This window comes from Orcinus orca, chromosome 10 (genome assembly GCF_937001465.1).
Source record: "Orcinus orca chromosome 10, mOrcOrc1.1, whole genome shotgun sequence".
Classification (NCBI taxonomy): domain Eukaryota; kingdom Metazoa; phylum Chordata; class Mammalia; order Artiodactyla; family Delphinidae; genus Orcinus; species Orcinus orca.
In genome coordinates this window covers 100,722,438-100,746,707 of record NC_064568.1, presented here as the reverse complement: position 1 = coordinate 100,746,707, position 24,270 = coordinate 100,722,438, and the positions used below count along the sequence as shown (strand labels likewise).

The following is a 24,270-nucleotide window of genomic DNA, read 5'->3' as shown; positions in this document are numbered from 1 at the left end:
TCTCCTGGGCATCTTGGCAGAGGCTGGGGTGGAGTGCACCTGGGTGTTTGTGGGGACAGCACAGCGAGAGCCTTCGCAGAGCTGAGTGGCTGGACATTGCCACTCTTGCCACTCCCGAGCTGCTGGGACTCCTGTTGTCACACTTGTAAAAGCACCAGAACTCCTTTTTATTCATGAAATCTTGCGCAGAATCCGACACTTATTAGGGATAGAGGTGGGACTGTCTCTGTGAGCTGGGGGTGCTCTTGTGGAATGCAGATACATTTAACTTGAAAATCTCACTGCTTTTTCATGCAGTGCTGCAAAGACTTTTACTTGGGAGTATGAAAAATAATAAAAAGCCTCTTAGAGGTTTTTTTTTCCGTAAATGGGAATTACTTGTCTCTTCCGCCAATTCTCGGGATTGGGGAAAACAAGGTAAAGGGTGGATGCTGGCAGTGAAGGCTTTGGGAGCTAATGGCTCTTACAGTCCTGACACCGATGCCAGTGAAAGAGGGGTGCTGGATGGCAGGCCTCATGGAGCGGGGGAGGGCAGCAGGCAAATCTGAAGGCCTAATAGGCACGGATATGGCCCCTGTGTTCCCACGTGTTTTGCTTTCTTCAGCCATAAGTGCGGGTAGAGAACGAGAGGGGCATATCCTTCTGAGACAGAACGTGGTTAGAATGCAGCTGTGCTCGACCTGGTCACCCTGATGACCCATCAGATGCTCAGCGCAATAGAAAACACCCATTGAGCCATCCTATTAAGTGACCCAAGACCTTGATTAATGACCACTAATCTGTATTCATTGTTTACCAGCAGGTGAATAAGGTCTTTAATGATACCAGAGAAGAAAACATTTAGGAAAATACAGGCTAGATGACCGTATGACCTGCAGAGCCTAGACTTTTTTTTTATCTGGCTGATTGGTTTGGGCTCTGCAGTAAGCGTAGCCCCAGTTTTAAAAAATAAATTTATTTATTTATTTATTTATTTTTGGCTGCGTTGGGTCTTTGTTGCTGTGCCTGGGCTTTCTCTAGTTTGTTGCGGTGCACGGGCTTCTCATTGTGGTGGCTTCTCTTGTTGCGGAGCATGGGCTCTAGGTGCACGGGCTTCAGTAGTTGTGGCTTGTAGGCTCAGTAGTTGTGGCTCGCAGGCTCTAGAGCGCAGGCTCAGTAGTTGTGGTGCACGGGCTGAGTTGCTCCGCGGCATGTGGGATCTTCCCCGACCAGGGATTGAACCTGTGTCCCCTGCATTGGCAGGCAGATTCTTAACCACTGCACCACCAGAGAAGTCCTGAATTGATTTTACTATTTATCACACAAAAGGGATGTACAACCTTGGAGGATTCCTTTTCTACTTGTGCTTTTGATGTAAAGACTAAGGAATCCAGACCTGGAAGGGGAAAACGATAGTAAAACCAGCTATTAACCTGTGTGGCTTTTTGATGATCAGCCTGAGGGTCGAGCCTGAGTTTTCCTTGAATGAGGGTGTCTGTGTTTATACATTTGTTTGCTGAAGCCACAGGCGTCTTGTTTATTAACTCATTCATTATTTTATTCCCTGAGCCCTTTTATGTGCCAGGCATTGTGTTAGAGGCTGAATTTTCCAAGGGGGAGGGTCTGTTCTTCACACCCGGGGAGACTTGGGAGCCCAAATAGAGTATTTATAGATTTCACCTTCAGAGTTCAAGAAACACCTAATTTCCTAAAATAAAATATTACTGCTTTTAATTATGCCATGTACATAATAAGAACTCTAAATGCATTTTGGGATAAAGATAATAGTATTGTGCATGTTTCTCTAGAATAAATCACGACAAACTCTGGATTGGTTAGATGGTCATGAATCCAAATCATTATCACTTTTTAAACTAAACCCAATCTCTTTGCCAGTTAATTAACAACAATGCATTGCAGTCCTTCATGGTGGGGGGCTTCTTTTCCTGGGAGTAACAGCTGACTGACATTTAGGCTGCCCCTGTCCTTTTAGCTCTACTGCCAAGAGTGAGAGTCACCACCGACGTCTGTGCATTGCTGTGAGGTTTAAAGTCTCATGTCAGAAGGATCTCTAGGCTTCTTCAAGGAAGTATTTGATAGATGTATGAAAAACATATTGAATAGCCTTTTCTTTCTTTTTTTTCTTTTTTACATCTTTATTGGAGGGTAATTACTTTACAATGAATAGCCTTTTCGAGCTGTGCAATAAGTTGTCAGTTTTTTGCTTCAAATGATTTCCTGCAAGCTCATGGCCATGTCACAAAGAAGAGTGACAATATAAGATTCGCCCAAGGGCACAGGGGTGGAGGGTGATTCTCTTCTTCCCATGGCAAACATCCTCTTAGCGGTTGACCTTGACCGTTGGCTCACTTCCAACTTTGACTGAACTCGTATCTGTCAGCTCAGATTCCTCTGAGGCTTGGACTGCGGAGAGGAAAGAGGCAGGCAAAATGAACTCACTCAATTGTATTTAAATTCATCGCACTGAACCCACTACTGTAAATGCCATTAACACCTGTAGTAATTATATTGTGTAATCTGTGAGGTGAGACACCGGCCCCCAACCCCGCAAGCCCCCACTTTGTATTCTTGTTGAGTGTGGAAGAGAGAGAAATGTCAGAGCTCTGCCCTACATTAACATTCCGCCCCAAAGAGAATTCCGGACTCAGAAGGGACGAATGCCCCTTTACAAGGTGCCACCCATCCTGCCCACTCTCAGCTCAGGGTCAGCAAACTCGTAGATCAGTGGTTTCTAGTCTCTGGGACGTGCATGCCTGAGGAGGTGAAGAGTTTCGTCATGGTTTTGCATCATCTATAACCACATACATCATGTTTTACACCTACATCTACTATTTTTCAAAAGTAGGAATATGTGCTTGTGGTTCATAAAGTACAAATTTGTTTCAAAGTATCGTTAAATGCACGGCAGTGTTTGTCACTACGTTCTTTCCTCCATCGGTTGCTAAAAGAAGCATAACTTTGTTTATGAGCAGATTTGCAATTTTTAATAATAAAGTGGTCCTCATAATTTAAAAGTTTGGAGGTCACTGTTTGAAAGTGTTAGTGATCTATGTTTAACTCATGAATGACTTCCTTCTAGCTGCATAAAATATTGAGGTGTTGACATTACAAAGCTGTTACAACTGGAATATATGAATCCTTTTCTGTAAAAGTCGCAATATTCTTAACAGCATCCTTTTCCAACTTACTCTGTCTCTCGACATTTACAAATCTAATTGGGGAAATATAAGCACACAAAAAATTAAAGTTAAGAAAATGCAAAGAGAAAACATACAGTATTTGATCAATTACCAAATGCTTTGAACTCAGAGGAAAGAGTGGGAAGAGGGGAAAGAGAAAGAGGTGGGGGAAGAGGTGAGAAGGAGTGTCACCCAGGAGCCCGGGCATCAGGGCAGGCTGTTACAGACGCTGCTAATTACCGTCGGAGTAACCATGGACAGATAACCTGACCCCACTGAGCCTCTGTTCTACTGTCAATAAAATCAGTAATTTAATGCCTCCCTCACAGTGTTACTGTGAAGATAATTTATAACAACGTGTTTTAAATGCCTTGTACTACATCTGGTACAAGGTGTGTGCAAACTAAATGGTGGACTGTCAATCCCATCAGCACGGAAAGCATGACATTTATTTATGCTTCCCCAGAACTCAGCGCAATGCCTGACTCATAATAGGTACTAAAAAAAAAAATATTTGCTGAATGAAAAGATGGAAGGAAGGATGGATAGATGGTTGGATGAATTTAAGAAATGAACCATGGGCTTTGGTGACCTGGGAGGGTCTCACGGAGAAGCAAGGCTTAAGGTGAATCTAGCAGATATACGGAGAAGGTGGGAGAGTGTTGCATTGGGGGGAGGGGCATGGATCAAAAGTACAGAGGCAGGAAAGCCTAGTGTGAGTAGAGGGTAGATTGGGACACAGTTGTGGAGGGCTTTGGATGCCAGGCTGGGGAGCTGCCAGTGGGGAGTCAGTGAGATTTTGAGATGGTGAATGATATGAGGAGAGAACCTTTCCAAAGGTTAGTCTGGTGCTGGCGTGTGGTGTGGAGCTGAGAAAGGGACGGGACAATTCATTCTAAGCAGGACATGGTCAAGTCCCTGACGAGTATAACAACCAAGGAAATAAAGAGAGATAAAGGAATGATTAAGGAGGGCATAGCTGTCTCAGTGTCTTCTCTATTCTCTATGAATTCTTAATGTGGTCATGTAAACCATTTACCACCACGCATACTGACGATTTTGAAATATACAAGATGACATTTTAAAAGTCATGGCATGGACTTCCCTGGTGGCGCAGTGGTTAAGAATCCACCTGCCAATGAAGGAGACACGGGTTCGAGCCCTGCTCCGGGAAGATCCCACATGCCACGGAGCAGCTACACCTGTGTGCCACAACTCCTGAGCCCACGTGCCACGACTACTGAGCCTGTGCTCCATAACAAGAGAAGCCACTGCAATGAGAAGCCCGTGCACCCCAATGAAGAGTAGCCCCGGCTCGCCGCAACTAGAGAAAGCCCGCGCGCAGCAATGAAGACCCAACGCAGCCAAAACTTAATTAATTAATTAATTAAAAAAAATCATGGCAGGTGAATGTTTAGCTGGAGAGGAGACATGCTGAAGTTGGAGGGTTGGATCCCCAAGGAGTGTGGAGCATGTGGCATCAATGGAGACAAGGAGTAAAGGTGATTTGAGGTCTAGGCTGGGTTTTTTTCTCTTGGCGACTTGGCAAGATAAATAGTGGTTAGATTAGGGTGGGTAGCAGAAATGGATTAATCCAAGAAATGTGAAACTGAACTGAGCAGCTAAATTGCTGAAGTTGCAAGGAGAAAGGTGAATTGGATGAGGTGCCGTGGGAGCCCATTGGGGGTGGGACACAGGGCCGACAGACTGAGAGAAATGGAGGAAGGAGCTGGACGGTTCCCCCAGCAGTGGAGAGCACAGTTGAAGCCTGGTGGGATGGAGCCAGATGTGGCCACTCCTCCTCTGTCACCTGGGCTGGCCTGGTGGACCTCCCCTTGTCACTCCGCTTTCACTTGACTAGGAGGAAGCAGGTGGAGCCTGGGAGGTGCCGCCAGAGCAGGCTGCCTGCATGTGTTTCATTTTCAGGAAAGAGGTCTGACTGTCTGTGGGGGAAATTATTCTTCCAGATGAAGGAACCATTTGTGGAAAGGGCTACAGATGAGAGAGAGAGAGAGAGAGAGGGAGGGAGAGGGAGAGGGAGAGAGGGAGAGAGGGAGGGAGGGAGGGAGGGAGGGAGAGGGAGAGAGAGAGAGAGAGAGGGAGGGAGGGAGGGAGGAAGGGAGAGAGGGAGGGAGGGAGGGAGGAAGGGAGAGAGGGAGGGAGGGAGGGAGAGAGAGAGAGGGAGAGGGAGAGAGAGAGAGAGAGAGAAAGAAAGAAAGAAGGAAGGAAGGAAGGAGGGAGGGAGGGAGGGAAGAAAGGGGACTTCCTTTCTCCTATTCTTAAGGGCAATTCATTCATTCATTTACCATATTTATTCAATTAAAAAAAAACAACCCACTTTCCTTTTCTTCCCATAACAGCCATGTTTACTGACTGCTGATCTACCACAGGAACTCTCTGCCACCCCTAATATACTTGTTTTCTCCTGCACTGGGGACCAAGCAAGAAGGGTGTTTAGGTTGAACCCTCTCCCCCCACAAGTTTTATGTTCTAGAAATGATAGAACATCCTGATTACTGAAGGTTTCATAAAATGTACAAAGAACCAGAGTGGCTTTTGACCTCTCAATGGCAACTCCACAAACAGAAGACAATGTCCAACCAACACTCAACAGGCAACAGGAACCCTTAGTGGGAAGATGGAGGAAACTTCCACATCAACAGTGGAGAAGCAGGTCTGGAGAGCAATGGGCTCAGATTAGAGCAAGTCAGAAGATTCTAGGGAGGATTTCTTTCTCCCTTTCCCCCTTTTTTCCTTCCTTCCTTCCTCCCTCCCTCCCTCTCTCTCTCTTTCTCTTTATTTCTTTCTTTCTTTCTCTCTTTTTGAGGCTGCAATATCTTTTTTTAAAAAATTAATATATTTTTGAGGTAAAATTGACATATAACATTATATTATTTTCAGGCATACAACATAATGATTCGATATTTGTATATACTGTGAAATGATCACAATAGGTGGTTGTGCCTAGTTAAAAATTTTTCTTCTTGGGCTTCCCTGGTGGCGCAGCGGTTGAGAGTCCGCCTGCTGATGCAGGGGACACGGGTTCGTGTCCCAGTCCGGGAAGATCCCACATGCCGCGGAGCGGCTGGGCCCGTGAGCCATGGCCGCTGAGCCTGCACGTCCGGAGCCTGTGCTCCGCAGCGGGAGAGGCCACAGCAGTGAGGGGCCCGCGTACCGCAAAAAAAAAAAAAAAAAAAATGTTTCTTCTTGTGATGAAGAATTTTGATTTACTTTTAGCACCTTTTTTTTCTAATTGAAGTATAGTTGATTTACAATACTGTGTTAGTTTCAGGTGTAGAGCAATATGATTCAGTTTTATATATATGTGTGTGTTTTTCAGATTCTTTTTGATTATAGGTTATTATAAGATAATGAAGATAGCTCCCTGTGCTATATAGTAAATCCTGTTGTTTATTTTGTATATAGTAGTGTGTATCTGTTAATCCCATACTCCTAATTTATTCCCCTCCTTCCCCTTTGGTAACCATAAGTTTTTTTCTATGTCTGTGAGTCTGTTTCAGTTTTGTAAATAAATTCATTTGTATTTAAAAAAAAATTTTTTTTGTAGTTCTCTCTTTTTAATTAATTAATTTATTTATTTATTTCTTTTTGGCTGCGCTGGGTTTTCTTTCCTACCCGCAGGCTTTCTCTAGTTGCGGCGAGCGGGGGCTACTCTTTGTTGCGGTGCACAGGCTTCTCATTGCAATGGCTTCTCTTGTTGAGGAGCACAGGCTCTAAGTGCATGGGCTAAGTAGTTGTGGCTTGCAGGCTCTAGAGCACGGGCTCAGTAGTTGTGGCGCACGGGCTTAGTTGCTCTGCGGCATGTGGGATCTTCTCAGACCAGAGATCGAACCCGTGTCCCCTGCATTGGCAGGCGGATTCTTAACCACTGCGCCACCAGGGAAGTCCCTGTATTATTTTTTAGATTTCACATATAAGTGATATCATATGATATTTATCTTTCTCTGACTTACTTTAATCAGTATGATAATCTCTAGGTCCATCCAAGTTGCTGCAAATGGCAGTATTTCATTCTTTTTTATGGCTGAACAATATTCCATTGTATGTATGTACCACATCTTCTTTATCCACTCATCTGTTGATGGACATTTAGTTTGCTTGCATGTCTTGGCTATTTTAAATAGCGCTGCTAAACACTGGGGGTCATGCATGTCTCTTTTCGAATTATATGTTTTTCTTTTCTGGATACATGCCCAGGAGTGGGATTGCTGGATAATGAGATAACTCTATTTTTAGTTTTTTAAGGAACCGCCATACTGCTTTCCATAGTGGTTGCACCAATTTACATTCCCACCAACAGTGCAGGAGGGCTCCCTTTTCTCCACACCCTCTCCAGCAACATTTATTGTTTGTAAATTTTTGGCCGTTCTGACTGGCATGAGGTGATACCTCATTGTAGTTTTGATTTGCATTTCTCTAATAACTAGTGATGCTTAGCATCTTTTAATGTGCCTGTTGGCCATATGTATGTCTTCTGCCCATTTTTTGAATAGGTTGCTTGGGTTTTTTGATATTGAGTTGTATAAGCTGTTTGTATACTTTGGAAATTAACCCCTTGTCAGTCACATCCTTTGGAAATATTTTCTCCCATTCTGTAGGTTGTCTTTTTGTTCTGTTTGTGGTTTCCTTTGCTGTGCAAAAGCTTTTAAGTTTGATTGGGTCCCATTTGTTTATTTTTGCTTTTATTTCTTTTGCTTTGGGAGACTGCTCTAAGAAAATATTGCTATGATTTATGACAGAGAATGTTTTGCCTCCTAGAAAGTCTTCTAGGAGTTTTATGGTGTCATGTCTTATATTTAAGTCTTTAAACCACTTTGAGTTTATTTTTGTGCATGGTGTGAGGGTGTGTTCTAACTTCACTGATTTACAGAAGGCTGTCCAGCTTTTCTAATACCACTTGCTGAAGAGACTGTCTTTTCTCCATCATATATTCTTTTTTTTTTTTTTTTTTTTTGTGGTACGCGGGCCTCTCACTGTTGTGGCCTCTCCCGTTGCGGAGCACAGGCTCCAGACTTGCAGGCTCAGTGGCCATGGCTCACGGGCCCAGCCGCTCCGCAGCATGTGGGATCTTCCTGGACCGGGGCACGAACCCGTGTCTCCTGCATCGGCAGGCAGACTCTCAACCACTGTGCCACCAGGGAAGCCCTCCATCATATATTCTTGCCTGCTTTGTCGAAGATTAGTTGACTGTAAATGTGTGGGTTTACTTCTGGGCTCTCTATTCTGTTCCATTGATCTATTATGTCTGTTTTTGTTAGCAACATTCAAATATACAATACAGGATTACTAACTATAGTCACCAAGCTGTGCATTCCACCACCATGACTTATTTATTTTATAACTAGAAGATTATGTCTTGTAACCCCCTTCACCCATTTCACCCACCCTCATCCCCCGACCAGGAGGGATTTCTTCAAGCAGATGAAACTTATAGAATACCTGATACGAATGTTTGTGTTGTGAAGAGATTTACTCAACTCAGGAAGAGTTTGGGAATAAATTAATGATAATTACCAACAACTAAGCAAAAGCAAAAAAAAAAAAGACAGTTATTAACTCTGGGGGGAGCGGAAGTTCTAAAGGAAAAGTCTATAATAATTTTACTACTTAAAAAAAACAACACAGCAGCATTATTCACCATGTCCAAAAGGTGGAAGCAACCCAAATGTCCATCATCAACTGATGAGTGGATAAACAAAATGTGCAGTGGATATACTGTGGAATATTATTCAGCCTTAAAAAAAGAATGAAATTCTGTCACATGCTACAACATGGATGAACCTTAAAGACATTATGCTCAGTGAAACAAGCCAAATACAAAATAACAAATACTGTGTGATTCCACTTATATATGGTACCTAGAATAGTCACATTTATAGAGACAGATAGTAGAAGTTCCCACGGGCTGAGGGGGGGTAGGAGGAGAGATTTGTTAGTCTTTAATGGGTACAGTCTCTGTTTGAGATGATGGAAAAGTTCTGGAGATGGGTGGTGGTGATAGTTGCACAACTTTGTGAATGTACTTAATGCCACTGAACCGTACACTTAAAAACAGTTTAAAGAGTCAATTTTACGTTATGTGTATTTTTTCACAATTAAAAAGTAAAACCTTGTCAGTTCCTGTACAAATGAACTGGATTATAATTATCTTTCTCATACTGATAAATATCAGATTTTTAACATTCAGGTGTTAGGGATCTCATTTTCAAAACTAGGTACAAAAGCTATCCTTTTCTTCAAGAATTGCATAGCTCTATTTAAGAGAACTATTATTAGAAATGTATATACTAAAAAATAGGTCTTCATTGATAACATCTATGCCTTAGATAGTATGTCTCTTATAACACATAACTTTTAATATAAAACAACTGACCGTACTATATATATATATATATATATATATGGCTTAAAAATTGCCTTTTTTAACTTTTCATTTTGCCTTCTGTCTATGTAAACATACCCATTTTCTTTAAATGTCTAAAAATTTTAGATTTACACAGCCATGTTTTTAACATTTATCTTTTTTTTTTTTTTTTGCGGTACGCGGGCCTCTCACTGTTGTGGCCTCTCCCGTTGCGGAGCACAGGCTCCGGACGCGCAGGCTAAGCGGCCATGGCTCACGGGCCCAGCCGCTCCGCGGCATACGGGATCCTCCCGGACCGGGGCACAGACCCGTGTCCCCTGCATTGACAGGCGGACTCTCAACCACTGCGCCACCAGGGAAGCCCCAACATTTATCTTTAATGATAACTCTGAGATCAAGATGTATTTTTTTGTCTTATTTATTTAAACATCTTTATTGGAGTATAATTGCTTTACAGTGGTGTTAGTTTCTGCTGTATAACAAAGTGAATCAGCTATACATATACATATATCCCCATATCCCCTCCCTCTTGCGTCTCCCTCCCACACTCCCTATCCCACCCCTCTAGGTGGACACAAAGCACGGAGCTGATCTCCCTGTGCTATGTGGCTGCTTCCCACTAGCTATCTATTTTACATTTGGTAGTGTATATATGTCCATGCCACTCTCTCACTTCATCCCAGGTTACACTTCCCCCTCCCCGTGTCCTCAAGTTCATTCTCTATGTCTGTGTCCTGCCCCTAGATTCTTCAGAACCTTTTTTTTTTTTTTTAGATTCCATATATATGTGTTAGCATACGGTATTTGTTTTCCTCTTTCCGACTTACTTCACTCTGTATGACAGACTCTAGGTCCATCCACCTCAGTACAAATAAGTCAATTTTGTTTCTTTTTATGGCTGAGTAATATTCCACTGTATATTTGTGCCACATCTTCTTTATTCATTCATCCAATGATGGACACTTAGGTTGCTTCCATGTCCTGGCTATTGTAAATAGTGCTGCAATGAACATTGGGGTACATGACTCTTTTTGAATTATGGTTTCCTCAGGGTGTACACCCAGTAGTGGCATCGCTGGGTCATATGTTAGTTCTATTTTTAGTTTTTTAAGGAACCTCCGTACTGTTCTCCATAGTGGCTGTATCAATTTGCATTCCCACCAACAGTGCAAGAGGGTTCCCTTTTCTTCACACCCTCTCCAGCATTTACTGTTTGTAGATTTTTTGATGATGGCCATTCTGACTGGTGTGAGGTGATACCTCACTGTACTTTGTTTTTCTTTTTCTTTTTTTTTTTTTTTTGCGGTACGTGGGCCTCTCACTGTTGTGGCCTCTCCTGTTGCAGAACACAGGCTCCTGACGCACAGGCTCAGCGGCCATGGCTCACGGGCCCAGCCGCTCCGCAGCATGTGGGATCTTCCCAGACCAGGGCATGAACCCGTGTCCCCTGCATCGGCAGGCAGACTCTCAACTACTGCGCCACCAGGGAAGCCCCTCTCATTGTAGTTTTGATTTGCATTTCTCTAATGATTAATGATGTTGAGCATCCTTTCATGTGTTTGTTGGCAATTTGTATATCTTCTTTGGAGAAATGTCTGTTTAGGGCTTCTGCCCGTTTTTGGATTGGGTTGTTTGTTTTTTTGATATTGAGCTGCAAAAGTTGCTTGTATATTTTGGAGATTAATCCTTTGTCAGTTGCTTCATTTGCAAATATTTTCTCCCATTCTGAGGGTTGTCTTTTCGTCTTGTTTATGGTTTCCTTGGCTGTGCAAAAGCTTTTAAGTTTCATTAGGTCCCATTTGCTTATTTTTGTTTTTATTTCCATTTCACTAGGAGGTGGGTCAAAAAGGATCTTGCTGTGATTTATGTCATAGAGTGTTCTGCCTATGTTTCCCCTAAGAGTTTGATTGTGTCTGGCCTTAAATTTAGGTCTTTAATCCATTTTGAGTTTATTTTTGTGTATGGTGTTAGGGAGTGTTCTAATTTCATTCTTTTACATGTAGCTGTCCAGTTTTCCCAGCACCACTTATTGAAGAGGCTGTCTTTTCTCCATTGTATATTCTTCCCTCCTTTATCAAAGATAAGGTGACCATATGTGTGTGGGTTTATCTCTGGGCTTTCTATCCTGTTCCATTGATCTATATGTCTGTTTTTGTGTCACTACCACACTGTCTTGATTACTGTAGCTTTGTAGTATGGTCTAAAGTCAGGGAGCCTGATTCCTCCAGCTCTGTTTTTCTTTCTTAAGATTGCTTTGGCTATTTGGGGTCTTTTGTGTTTCCATACAAATTGTGAAATTTTTTGTTTTAGTTCTGCGAAAAATTCCGTTGGTAGTTTGATAGGAATTGCATTGAATCTGTAGATTGCTTTGGGTAGTAGAGTCATTTTCACAATGTTGATTCTTCCAATCCAAGAACATGGTATGTCTCTCCATCTGTTTGTATCATCTTTAATTTCTTTCATCAGTGTCTTATAATTTTCTGCATACATGTCTTTTGTCTCCTTAGGTAGGTTTATTCCTAGGTATTTTATTCTTTTTTTTTTTTTTTGCGTACGCGGGCCTCTCACTGCTGTGGCCTCTCCCGTTGTGGAGCACAGGCTCCAGACGTGCAGGCCCAGCGGCCATGGCTCACGGGCCCAGCCGCTCCATGGCATGTGGGAACTTCCCGGACCGGGGCATGAACCCGGGTCCCCTGCAAAGGCAGGCGGACTCTCAACCACTGCGCCACCAGGGAAGCCCTATTTTATTCTTTTTGTTGCAATGGTAAATGCGAGTGTTTCCTTAATTTATCTTTCTGATTTTTCATCATTAGTGTATAGGAATGCAAGAGATTTCTGTGCATTAATTTTGTATACTGCTACTTTATCAAATTCATCGATTAGCTCTAGTATTTTTCTGGTAGCATCTTTAGGATTCTCTATGTATAGTATCATGTCATCTGCAAACAGTGACAGTTTTACTTCTTCTTTTCTGATTTGGATTCCTTTAATTTATTTTTCTTCTCTGATTGCTGTGGCTAAAACTGCCAAAACTATGTTGAATAATAGTGGTGAGAGTAAGAAACCTTCTCTTGTTCCTGATCTTAGAGGAAATGGTTTCAGTTTTTCACCATTGAGAACGATGTTGGCTGTGGGTTTGTCATATATGGCCTTCATTATGTTGAGGTAAGTTCCCTCTATGCCTACTTTCTGGAGAGTATTTTTTTATCGTAAATGGGTGTTGAATTTTGTCAAAAGCTTTTTCTGCATCTATTGAGATGATCATATGGTTTTTATCCTTCAGTTTGCTAATATGGTTTATCACATTGATTGATTTGCATATATATATATATATATATATATATATATTTTTTTTTTTGCGGTACGCGGGCCTCTCCCATGGCAGAGCACAGGCTTTGGACGCGCAGGCTCAGCAGCCATGGCTCACAGGCCTAGCCGCTCCACGGCATGTGGGATCTTCCTGGACCGGGGCACGAACCCGTGTCCCCTGCATCGGCAGGTGGACTCTCAACCACTGCGCCACCAGGGAAGCCTGATTTGCATATATCGAAGCATCCTTGCATTCCTGGGTTACACCCCACTTGGTCATGGTATATTATCCTTTTAATGTGCTGCTGGATTCTGTGTGCTAGTATTTTGTTGAGGATTTTTGCATCTATGTTCATCAGTGATATTGGCCTGTAGTTTTCTTTCTTTGTGACATCCTTTTCTGGTTTTGGTATCATGGTGATGGTGGCCTTGTAGAAAGTGTTTGGGAGTGTTCCTCCCTCTGCTATATTTTGGAAGAGTTTGAGAAGGTTAGGTGTTAGCTCTTCTCGAAATGTTTGATAGAATTCGCCTGTGAAGCCATGTGGTCCTGGGCTTTTGTTTGTTGGATGATTTTTTTTTTTTTTGCGGTACACGGGCCTCTCACTGCTGTGGCCTCTCCTGTTGCAGAGCACAGGCTCCGGACGTGCAGGCCCAGCGGCCATGGCTCACGGGCCCAGCCGCTCCGTGGCATGTGGGATCTTCCCGGACTGGGGCACAAACCCGTGTCCCCTGCATCGGCAGACGGACTCTCAACCACTGTGCCACCAGGGAAGCCCTGTTGGAAGATTTTTAATCACAGTTTCAATTTCAGTGCTTGTGATTGGTCTGTTTATATTTTCTATTTCTTCCTGGTTCAGTCTCGGAAGGTTGTGCTTTTCTAAGAATTTGTCCATTTCTTCCAGGTTGTCCATTTTATTGGCATATAGTTGCTTATAGTAATCTCTCATGATCCTTTGTATTTCTGTAGTGTCAGTTGTTACTTCTCCTTTTTCATTTCTAATTCTATTTGATTTTAGTCTTTTCCATGTTTTTCTTGATGAGTCTGGCTAGTGGTTTATCAATTTTGTTTATCTTCTCAAAGAACCAGCTTTTAGTTTTATTGATCTTTGCTATTGTTTCCTTCATTTCTTTTTCATTTATTTCTGATCTGATCTTTATGATTTCTTTCCTTCTGCTGACTTTGGGTTTTTTTGTTCTTCTTTCTCTAATTGCTTTAGGTTAAGTTTAGATTGTTTATTTGAGATGTTTCTTGTTTCTTGAGGTAGGATTGTATTGCTATAAACTTCCTTCTTAGAACTGCTTTTGCTGCATCCCATAGGTTTTGGGTCGTCGTGTTTTCATTGTCATTTGTTTCTAGGTATTTTTTGATTTCCTCTTTGACTTCTTCAGTGATCTCTTGGTTATTTAGTAGTGTATTGTTTACCCTCCATGCTTTTGTATTTTTTACAGTTTTTTTCCTGTAATTGATACCTAGTCTCATAGCATTGTGGTTGGAAAATGTACTCAATACAATTTCAATTTTCTTAAGTTTACCAAGGCTTGATTTGTGACCCAGGGTATGATCTATCCTGGAGAATGTTCCATGAGCACTTGAGAAAAATGTGTATTCTGTTGTTTTTGGATGGAGTGTCCTACAAATAGCAATTAAGTCCGTCTTGTTTCATGTGTCATTTAAAGCTTGTGTTTCCTTATTTATTTTCATTTTGGATGATCTGTCCACTGGTGAAAGTGGGGTGTTAAAGTCCCCTACTATTATTGTGTTACTGTCCATTTCCCCTTTTATGGTAATATGTATTTAATATTAAGTCCCTCTTATAAGCCAAGTCCCTCTGTAGTTAAAAAAGAGGTTTAAAAACCCTCCTTTTGTGTATTACATTTTTTCTCAGGGATACATTAAATAGGAATGCTGATTTTTCTTTTAAGAACACAGTAATTCCAGTTTTAAATCCTTACATTTTTTTTCCCTTATTCAGTAAAGAAAAATAAAAGCTTGTTTAGAGATGATAGCTGACATCTCTTCTGAGTGCCGGGGTGGGAAAAGACTACAGATGCTTTCCTAGATTCTGCCTGGAGCCAAACTGCTAAGCAGTCACAACTCCCAGGGGCCGTCAGGCAGGTTTAACGAGAATAGAGAATAAAGTGTAGCTCTCCACACCCACCTCTGCAAGACAGAACAGCTTCAAGGTTTGCTGAAACTGCTTCGGAACTGTGCTCTAACTTTTTCCTGAGTGTGAAACGTTTCTGGCTGATGTCAGCAAGGTTTAAATGTTTCAGTTTAAATACTACAAATCATTAAAAAAACACACACACACATATCAAATCAAGTTAGATTTGTTGTCAAGGGCATTGATTTACAGCAGAAGAAACAATCCTCTATACTCTCCTCTTGATTTTGCATGACTTTTTCTTGAACCCAGCTCTTGCTAAAGGGAAGCTAGGGCTAAGGAAGGATCGCTGGGAAGACCCTACAAGGACTTGCCTGCACCCTTTGGGGCAGGACTGTTTTCCTAAACACCGTTTGGTGATGGTAGTAGCTGCCTTCCATGAAGGATTGCTCCCCCCTCCAGCCCTGCCTCGCCCTCGCCCACTTGTTAGCCATCCACAGGGGCTGCTCTTTGCCATTAATGTGAAAATTCTAGAAGAGGGGTGGATCGCTTGTATGGAAACCTCCAGCATCTGCCCCTTGCTACTTTCAAAAAGCCTTTTTAAAAAAACAAACAGGGCTTCCCTGATGGCGCAGTGGTTGAGAGTCCGCCTGCCGATGCAGGGGACACGGGTTCGTGCCCCGGTCCGGGAAGATCCCACATGCCGCGGAGCGGCTGGGCCCATGAGCCATGGCCGCTGAGCCTGCGCGTCCGGAGCCTGTGCTCCGCAACGGGAGAGGCCACAACAGTGAGAGGCCCGTGTACCGCAAAAAAAGCAAACAAACAACAAACAAACAAATAATAATAAGAGTAGTTTTTTTTGATGTACCTTCTGCAAAGCATGCTGATTACTTTATAGTCACTGTGTTTCCAGACATCCTATGTGTCTAGTGTAGGAAAATAACAATTGATCAGATAGTTTCTTGGTTTCAAATTAATACCAATCATTAACTCAGGGAAGTTTCTTAACCTTTCTGGGACTCGCTATTTTCTTTTATTAAAATGTGGCTTTTGGTTTATACGGCTCTTCCGTCAGGGAAATGCTCCAGAGCCCAGGTGCAGTGGGTGGGTCCTGGGCTCCCAGCAGGGTACAACCAGTCTGCCCCCTGCCCCCCACCATGATCTGTTTTAGCTACTGGGTTTCATTGGTAGAAGGAGTTCCAAGACTCTCAATGTTTTGAAAACAATTCGTATAAAAGTTCTTGAAGGCAGCTTTCGTTTCTGAAATTCTTTATGGAATATATATTTTTAATTCTTTTGGTAAAGGCTGAATAGCAATTCATAATTTTCTTCATGGAGCTCTTTGCACAATACACATCCATGTGGTATTGGCTGATAACAGGGTTTACCAGCAGTAATGTGTATCTGACTTTATAGAAATTTGAGTACGTGTTCCAATCCCAACGTGGTAGAAGGACAATCTTCTCACAATGACAGTCCCTCACAAGCATAAGCTTAAAAAATTCCTTTGAGAGTATATTTTAAAGGCTAGCTTATTTGGCTATTCAGTGACTGACTGTGTGCTTGCCCAACAAAATTAAGGTGAGTTATTGTTTAGCTTGGTGGGTTAGAAGTCACTTGGCTAAGGGTGTAGGTGTCTTCTGTGTAGCCCATACCTGTGCATGCCATCATCCACGCCCTTAACTTCCAGCCTCCCTATCTTGCAAACTTGGGCTCTTAATGAAAAAGAAGATCTGGCAGGAAAGTATAGATGAATCTCCAGTATCTATGCTATCCAATTAAATGTAGTCAAAAAAACATACTCAAAACACAAAGGATGGACTTCCCTGGTAGTGCAGTGGTTAAGAATCTGCCTGCCAGTGCACATGTTCGAGCCCTGGTCCGGGAAGATCCCACATGCCATGGAGCAACTAAGCCCGTGCGCCACAACTACTGAGCCCACGCACTGCAGCTACTGAAGCCCATGGTCTACAGCCCGTGCTCTGCAACAAAGAGAAGCCACCACAATGAGAAGCCAGCGCACCTCAACCAACGGTAGTTCTCGCGGCAACTAGAGAAAGCCTGCACGCAGCAACGAAGACCCAACGCAGCCAAAAATAAATTTAAAAAAAATTTTAAAGTCTATTAAAAAAAACCAAAACACCACAGGGCTTTCCTGGTGGCGCAGTGGTTGAGAATCCACCTGCCAATGCAGGGGACACGGGTTCGAGCCCTGGTCCGGGAAGATCCCACATGCTGCGGAGCAACTAAGCCCGTGCGCCACAACTGCTGAGCCTGTGCTCTAGAGCCCGCGAGCCACAACTACTGAGCCCACGTGCCGCAACTACTGAAGCCCGCGCACCTAGAGCCCGCGCGTGCTCTGCAATGAGAAGCCACCGCAATGAGAAGACTGCGCACTGCAACGAAGTGTAGCCCCCGCTCGCCGCAACTAGAGAAAGCCCGTGCACAGCAGCGAAGACCCAACACAGCCAAAAATAAATAAATAAATTTATTTAAAAAAAGAAAAAAAACCCCAAACAACTAACCACCCCAGATTTAAAAAAATTTTAAAAAACCCCACAAAGGATAGCATGATTTCTTGGATATTATCTGTGCCAAAACAATGGGACAACTCATCAGTACAGAAACAGAAAATGTATTTGAGATGTTTCTTTCAGCTATTCAATTTCTGAAAAGTTAATCATCCTTCTCTGGCAAAAACGAAAAACTACTACAAACAGAAATTCTTCTGTCCCTGAAGGACGCTTGAACCAAGGAAAATAAAGAGAGTTCTGGGCTAATGTATATATTTCACAAACACTTTCCCATTTCTGAAATGGAATTTCTGTGGTTTATGAAACTGCTTTCTTCATTCAAAGCTTTGAATAGTTTCAACAACTTTAGGAGAGATCAATCGTATTTTTATAATATTGAGAACACAGATTTTATGATTTCTGGAAGATTCTAATTTATTCATACAAATGGAAAAATAAGGAAGTAAAAAATATATATATTTATTTGTTTTTACAATTCCAATCCTAGTGTCTGTAGTTCTAATTTGTTAAAATACTACTTCCCTGGAAATTCCCTGGCAGTCCAGTGGTTAGAACTCGACGCTTTCACTGCTGGGGCCTGTGTTCGATCCCTTAGTAGGGGAACTAAGATCCCGCAAGCTGCACGGTGAAGCCAAAGATAAAAAGGTAAAAGAAAAAAAAATACTGCTTCCCTGGCCGGCAGAACAGGTATTTTAGCTCACGGGCTGTACATCTTTTCTATGGTAAAGCACTATCATTTACCAACAAAGAGGAGAGATTTCCCATAGGATTCTGAGCAAGTAAATGATTCTTCTTAATCTCACTGAAATCAAGGTGCTCTGTTTCATTTAAAAACTATGTTCAGGATACAACTGATGCCTCTTTCCTCACTGCAAGGTCATTTTTAAGTTCAGCCAGAGAGAAAGTGACTTGTCAGTGATGTGTCTCTAAAAGGACAAGGGTAGGTATCTACAAGTGGTAGGGAAAAAATAGCTGACCTTAGGGCAGCTAGCGAGGACTTTGCCAGACCGTGGACTCTAAACTGTATAAACCTCGTTGTAAGAAAAAAGCTACTTTTCAACCCCTCTGCTGTGCCCCACGACTCTGAAGACCTACCTTTATAACAGCAGACCTAACATTATATTGCAATTATTTGTTTTCCCACAGATATCCTACAGAGAGTGACCGGCAGTGAGCCTGCTGTGTGACACAGTAGATGCTTAATAACTGCTTGAATGAATGTTAAATGTCTCCAAGGGGGAGTTATACCGAGTCACAGGTGGGGTAAAGACAGAAGCACTAGAGCTAAACATTTCACACCCAGCAAAGAGCTTTCGGTTTAATGAGTGGCGCCATTGCTTTATGTGCTTCCAGGAATGTTCACATATTTTCTCTCACTTGATCCTCACTGTAGGTTTGCAAAGTTGGCAGGACAAGTATCATTTCCATCTAGCGCCTGAGGAGATGGAGCTCTTCCCAAGTAAACTGCAGCACTCCTATCAGAGGATGGTCTTCTGATCCCCAGCCTTCACTGGGGGCCGCTTGTGAGACAGTCAATTTAGACAACGAATGCATGTATGTCTGGATCCCATCTGTCATGTCGATCTTTTATTTCATCCTCCTGTCTTCCTTAGAGAAAGGTAAATGAAAGTCGTTGTCTTCCCAGACCCGGCATGTTTGGCTAGCTGGAAGTCGGTCGCCTTCTTGGGAACATCTTAAGAACAGGAAGCAGTAAGGTAGGCCGGGAAGCAACGGTGGGCTGTGCTGTTCACCTCTACCCGTTTTGTAAATAGCTCTGCGGGTCTGGGTGATGTTTAGGTCTGTGAGTGCCTGGGCTCCTGACTACCCAGTGCGAGCTCTCAGAGGGACCCATTGGCTGAGCACAGCTTTCGCCACCACTGGGAGGTGGCTCACAGATGTGTGCTGTGTTTAAGGAGAATTCTACTGTGCAATTGTATGACCTTCTATTTACACATTATTGGACTGAAGGAATCCCTGAATTTTTAAAATTAAAGTTTTACTATAATGTTTTCAAGGACATTCTGTGTATATTCCAAAGTCTAGCATTGGTCCTTCTGTATAGGAGGTTATAACTACTTGCTGAACAAAGGAGGTGCATAGAAGTATTTTGTATATTATGGACTGACACCCCAAAAGGCTTCCGCTCCACCGACCCATGAATATCTGGGCCATTTGTGCAGATGCTGACTTCCAGCCATTGATTCAATTTCAGAAGAAACACCATTCTTGTCTATACATCAGTGTTTGTGAAATCATTTGAACACTTTATCACATTAGCCTTTACCAGAAGAGGAAACTGAGAAAATGATGGGAATTATTGAGTGCTAACAGTGGCAAACTTTCATCTCATGGTATCTTTGACTCCTTGGATTTAGGCTGGTCAACTCTGTGGACCATTGTAGAGAAAAAGACATTTTGTTAAAGATTTCTGCCTAAAATTTGAGGTGTAACTTGGGGTGCTATAATCTGGGACCTTTTAGAGAACTCCCTCCCCTCCCTTTACAACATGCAAATATAGTTTGATTTTTGTTCTTTTCAGTTTATAAACATTTCAGAAATATACTGTATAAGAAAGTGAGTTAACTGTCATTGTTTAGGGAGATGACAAATGTTTATTATAAAGATCTTTAAATGGTGTTTATTAAAGAGTAATTGAACAGTTTTTCCAAATTATAGAAACAGCTTTTTATGGATGTTGTGACTGGGTCTGGATCTAAACCCGAGTCACAGAGACTGCGGTGTTGTTCGCAGGCAGCCACTAATTGGGAGGGGCCCTCCATCAGGTGGCTGGAATGTTCTGGCTCTGAGTTACTCAACTGTACCCAGTGGATGATCTCTGTTCAGGGTTCTCTGCTGCTCTCAGGTAGACTGAAGTCCCAGGAAGGCCACCACCACTGACTTGTGGGAAAAGCTGTTTCAAAAGGGATGGGTCGGGGGAGAAGCTGCTCAGGGGCACGCAAGAGAGGAGTGGTCCCAAAGTTTTTTTGTTGTTTTTGTTTTTTTGGTACGCGGGCCTCTCACTGCCGCGGCCCCTCCCGCGGCGGAGCACAGGCTCCAGACGCGCAGGCCCAGCGGCCATGGCCCACGGGCCCAGCCGCTCCGCGACACGCGGGATCCTCCCGGACCGGGGCACGAACCCGCGTCCCCCGCATCGGCAGCCGGACTCCCAACCACTGCGCCACCAGGGAAGCCCCCAAGGTTTTTTAATAAAATTTGGAAGCGGTCTGGGGTGGAAGTCTTTGCCATTTCTCGTTTAAAATGACTGACCATCACCAGGCAAAATAAAAGACACTGCAATTTATAGTTTCATGGTACCCTATGGGAACTGACTGTAGTGGATTCCTCTTTATCTTCATGCTAAAGAAATTAGTTATTTACGGTGAAGACTTCTCCAGAAAGCGGTGGTTCTGGGTAAAAATCGTTTTACACGTCGGAAAACATGCTTCTGAGGCAATCTTCTGAATTACTGGAATAAAAGAAAATTCAAAAAGAGTCTCTGAACAAAACCTCATCATCTAAGCATTCTCTCCTCAACTGTTTGTAGCCAAAGCTTGGCTGGCACCGTTTTCAGGGATAAGCAGAAGTAAAAGTTTAATAAGTAACTGTCCAATCGAATGACTTATTTTTTAGCCTATTTCCACCCGGGGGCCGTAGAAATCCTCAAAAGCTGGGGCCCTGCTTTCCTGGCTACGGCGGCGACGCGCGGAGCGCACGCCCCGGCCAGCGCATGTCCACCCCTCGGCCGGCCGCGCGCTGGGAGCGCGCGGGTGCCGGGCCTCCGCCCCTTGCATGTTACTCAGGCCCCGGCGCGGAGGGCGGAGCCGCGGGCCGGTGGCGCAGGTGGGGAGGGGCGGCCGGTGCGAGTCGGTGACACCCGATGGGGCGGGGAGGCGCGGCGGCCGCACCCCGCCCTGGGAAGAAACCGGCCAGGTGTGGCTTCGGCAGCGTCGGGTGCCAGCGGGGAGGAGACTCGAGCCCCAGCCGACCAACACCACCACCCCGCCACGGCCCTGCTCTTCTGCGTCCTCGCCGCCCTAAGAGCCGCAGCCCTCGCTCCCGCTTCCACTCCCGGCCCGTCGCTGTCCCCGGCGCCCGACGCCCGACGCCCGCCCGCCGTGCCGCGCTCGCAGTGTCCAGAACGGCCGCGGTGGAGAGGCGCGTCCTCGCGATCCTTCTGCGCCCCCAGCCCAGTCCCCGGTTTGGGCCTCTCCTGGGAGCCCCTCGCTCTCTCCGAGCCGGCCCGCCCTCGCGTCCGCCTCGGCGCTGAGCGGCGCTCCGAGTGCCAGCCAACATGAGCTGCAACGGAGGCTCCAGCCCGCGGATCAACACGCTGGGCCACATGACCCGCGCCGAGTCCGGCCCCGACCTGCGCTACGAGATGACTGGCGGCGGGGGCGGGGGCGGCAGCAGCGGTGGTGGGGGCACCAGCAGGATGTACTACTCCCGGCGCTGCACGGTCACCGACCAGAACTCGGACGGCTACTGGTGGGTACCGGGCCGACCCGGAGCGCGCGGTGTGCGTGGGCCGGTGGGCCGGGGTCTCTACACTCCCCTAGCACCCTGGGACCGGGACGGACCGTCGACCTCTGACCGACGAGGAAGCTCAGGTCCAGAAAGGGGACAGTCTGTTTGTCCGAGGTCATGCACGCATTTCCTGTTCGCGCTGGGGCAAGACCGAGTGTCCCGGCGCACCGCACAGACCGGGTGGGCATGTGCGCCAACCCGCAGAGGAGCGTCTCCTTCGCCGCCGGCGGGGACTCGGGCCCCCCTTCTCGCTTCCTGCGTGCCGGGGCCCAAGGCCAGCCAGCGAGGGTGCAGGCAGGGCGCGGCGGACGGCGGGGGTCCCGGCTGTATCCGGGACTGTCCCCAGCGAGGCCTCGCCTTTGTCCCGGGCCGCAGGTGGGAGGTCAGGCGGGCGTGGCTGCGACCACTAAACCCAACCTCTCGAACTGTAACCAAAAGTAAAACAGCGAGGGGAGCGGGGCTTCCGGCCTGTCGGGTGGCCAGGGTGGACGTGGCTCTCGGCTTTGGCTAGTGGCTCATCGCAAGCTCGTGGTCACCCCGAGACCACGTCCGCAGCGGCGCCTGGGCTGCCCGGCCACCCGGGGGCTTTTGTGCAGAGGCTGCGCGTCCCGGCAGCTCGGGGTCGCGGGTCGAGAAGGGGTCGCGGGTCGAGAAGGCCCCGCCTCGGCCTCGCCTGCTACCCAAACCAAGTTTCCCGGCGGGAGCGGCTGCCTGTCCCCCCAGCCCGGATCAGCCGCGCGGCAGCCCCCGCCAGCGAGCACACCTGTGGCCCCGCGCCTGCGCCCTTTGTTTCCCGGTTTTTAAAAAGCATCCGAGGAACAGCCTCAGTGTCTCGGTGGCAGAGCGCGGGCGCAGGGTCTTGCGCTCTGAGCGGGATAGCGCGGGCAGGGGCCCGTGGCGGGGAGGCTCCGCGTACCATCCCGGCCGGCCCGCGATGCTGGGGGCGCCCTGGGAAGAGGGCGGGGTCTGCCTCTCCGAATCATCCGGGAAACCCAGGTTGGGGAGAGGGCGGTCAATCGGATGCGGGTGGAGAAAGATAATGAACGTACATTTACCCGGTCCCCGGAGCCGGACTCTCCCACGTGAGCCGTGAGAATTTTGCGGCTCTCACCCCCCTTTCCCGCCCCCTGCAAGTCCTTCCCTTGTAGGGCTTCGGGGGAAGAGGCCTGAGTTCCAGAACTTTGTCGACCTAGCCTTGTGGCCTTAGGCTGGGGAGGAGCAAACTGAATACACTCCGGGGGGTTTTTGTTTTGCCAGCAGTTTTGGGGGCCGGGACGGGCTACTCGACTTGCAACGTGCTTTCTGCTTCGATTTATTCATTTCTTTATCTTCCCGGAGCACCTTGAAAATTTATTTTCTCTTTTTGAGCTAGCAAAGAATTGTCTCAATCTTGGAGCTCTTTCTTTAATGAACAAAATGCACCTGGGGGTTTCCAGGAAAAAATACGCCAAACCATTAGGGAGACTGGGGAGAAATTTTTGCTCGTTTACACTTTGGTTTTTAAGTTTGTTTGAAAAGTTGGCCAACCATTTAAATCTGAAACTTTACTTTTCCCTCCCAGTCTTGCAGTATTTGGAAAGCACATGCTTTTGAATCCACACATTTAAATCCAAGTCAGAATTTGCAAGGTTGCTTCTTTCCTGCATTTATGAACCAGGTGGTTTTTTGTTTTTTTTGTTCCTTTTTTTGTTTGAATATGCTTCTGTTATCTTAGCGTCCCTATGTTTTAAGTTGACAATAAACATGGCTGTTAATGGAATATTTCACTCCCTTGGCTTCTTGTAGAAGTAAATTTGTAATTAATATCTGGGTTAATGAACTGCATAAAGATACCCGGTTTATAAGGATGCTTCACCGAACGTTAAATTTGGGCGAGGCTTGATGTTTTCTCCTAGTATAGCATCATTTCTTGTGTTCGGTTTTTCCAACCTAAAGGCTGTTGATAAACCTGTCAAGTTTTAACATCTCCCCGGGAAGGGGAAAGAGACTCTAGTGAAAAGTGACCTAACTTGGAGGGAGGTTGTTTTTCTGCGCGTTGCTGTCGAGCTGCCAAGGGCCGCGGGGCGGCAGGCTGGGGGCTTGAGTCAGCATGTGGCCGGCGTTCTTTCTGGATCCAGGTACTGGAGTTTCCCCAGGCCTGTCCCGGCCTGCTCTTGTGCTACTTGCCCTTAGAAACGAAGCGTTGTCACAATACACAGTAGCCCGCAAACGCTGAGGTCTGCATTTTAAAATAA

The 24,270-nt window shown here is 45.3% G+C and overlaps 1 protein-coding gene and 1 long non-coding RNA gene across 4 annotated transcripts in view; both read left to right on the top strand.

Moving 5' to 3' along the window:
- LOC125965552 (uncharacterized) overlaps positions 1-20,991 on the top strand; it is a 48,679-nt gene extending 27,688 nt beyond the window's left edge. For both annotated transcript variants that reach the window (XR_007479581.1, XR_007479580.1), the window contains one exon: positions 18,906-20,991. This is a non-coding gene — a long non-coding RNA (uncharacterized LOC125965552). The remainder of the gene's footprint in view (positions 1-18,905) is intronic.
- Positions 20,992-21,545: 554 nt separating this feature from the next.
- DSP (desmoplakin) overlaps positions 21,546-24,270 on the top strand; it is a 42,478-nt gene continuing 39,753 nt past the window's right edge. The window contains exon 1 of one of the 2 annotated variants that reach the window (XM_004281052.2): positions 21,546-21,997. In XM_004281052.2, the coding sequence (XP_004281100.2) occupies positions 21,804-21,997 (194 nt within the window). In that variant the 5' untranslated portion in view covers positions 21,546-21,803. The remainder of the gene's footprint in view (positions 21,998-24,270) is intronic. The other variant, XM_012537186.3, reaches the window with a different exon arrangement.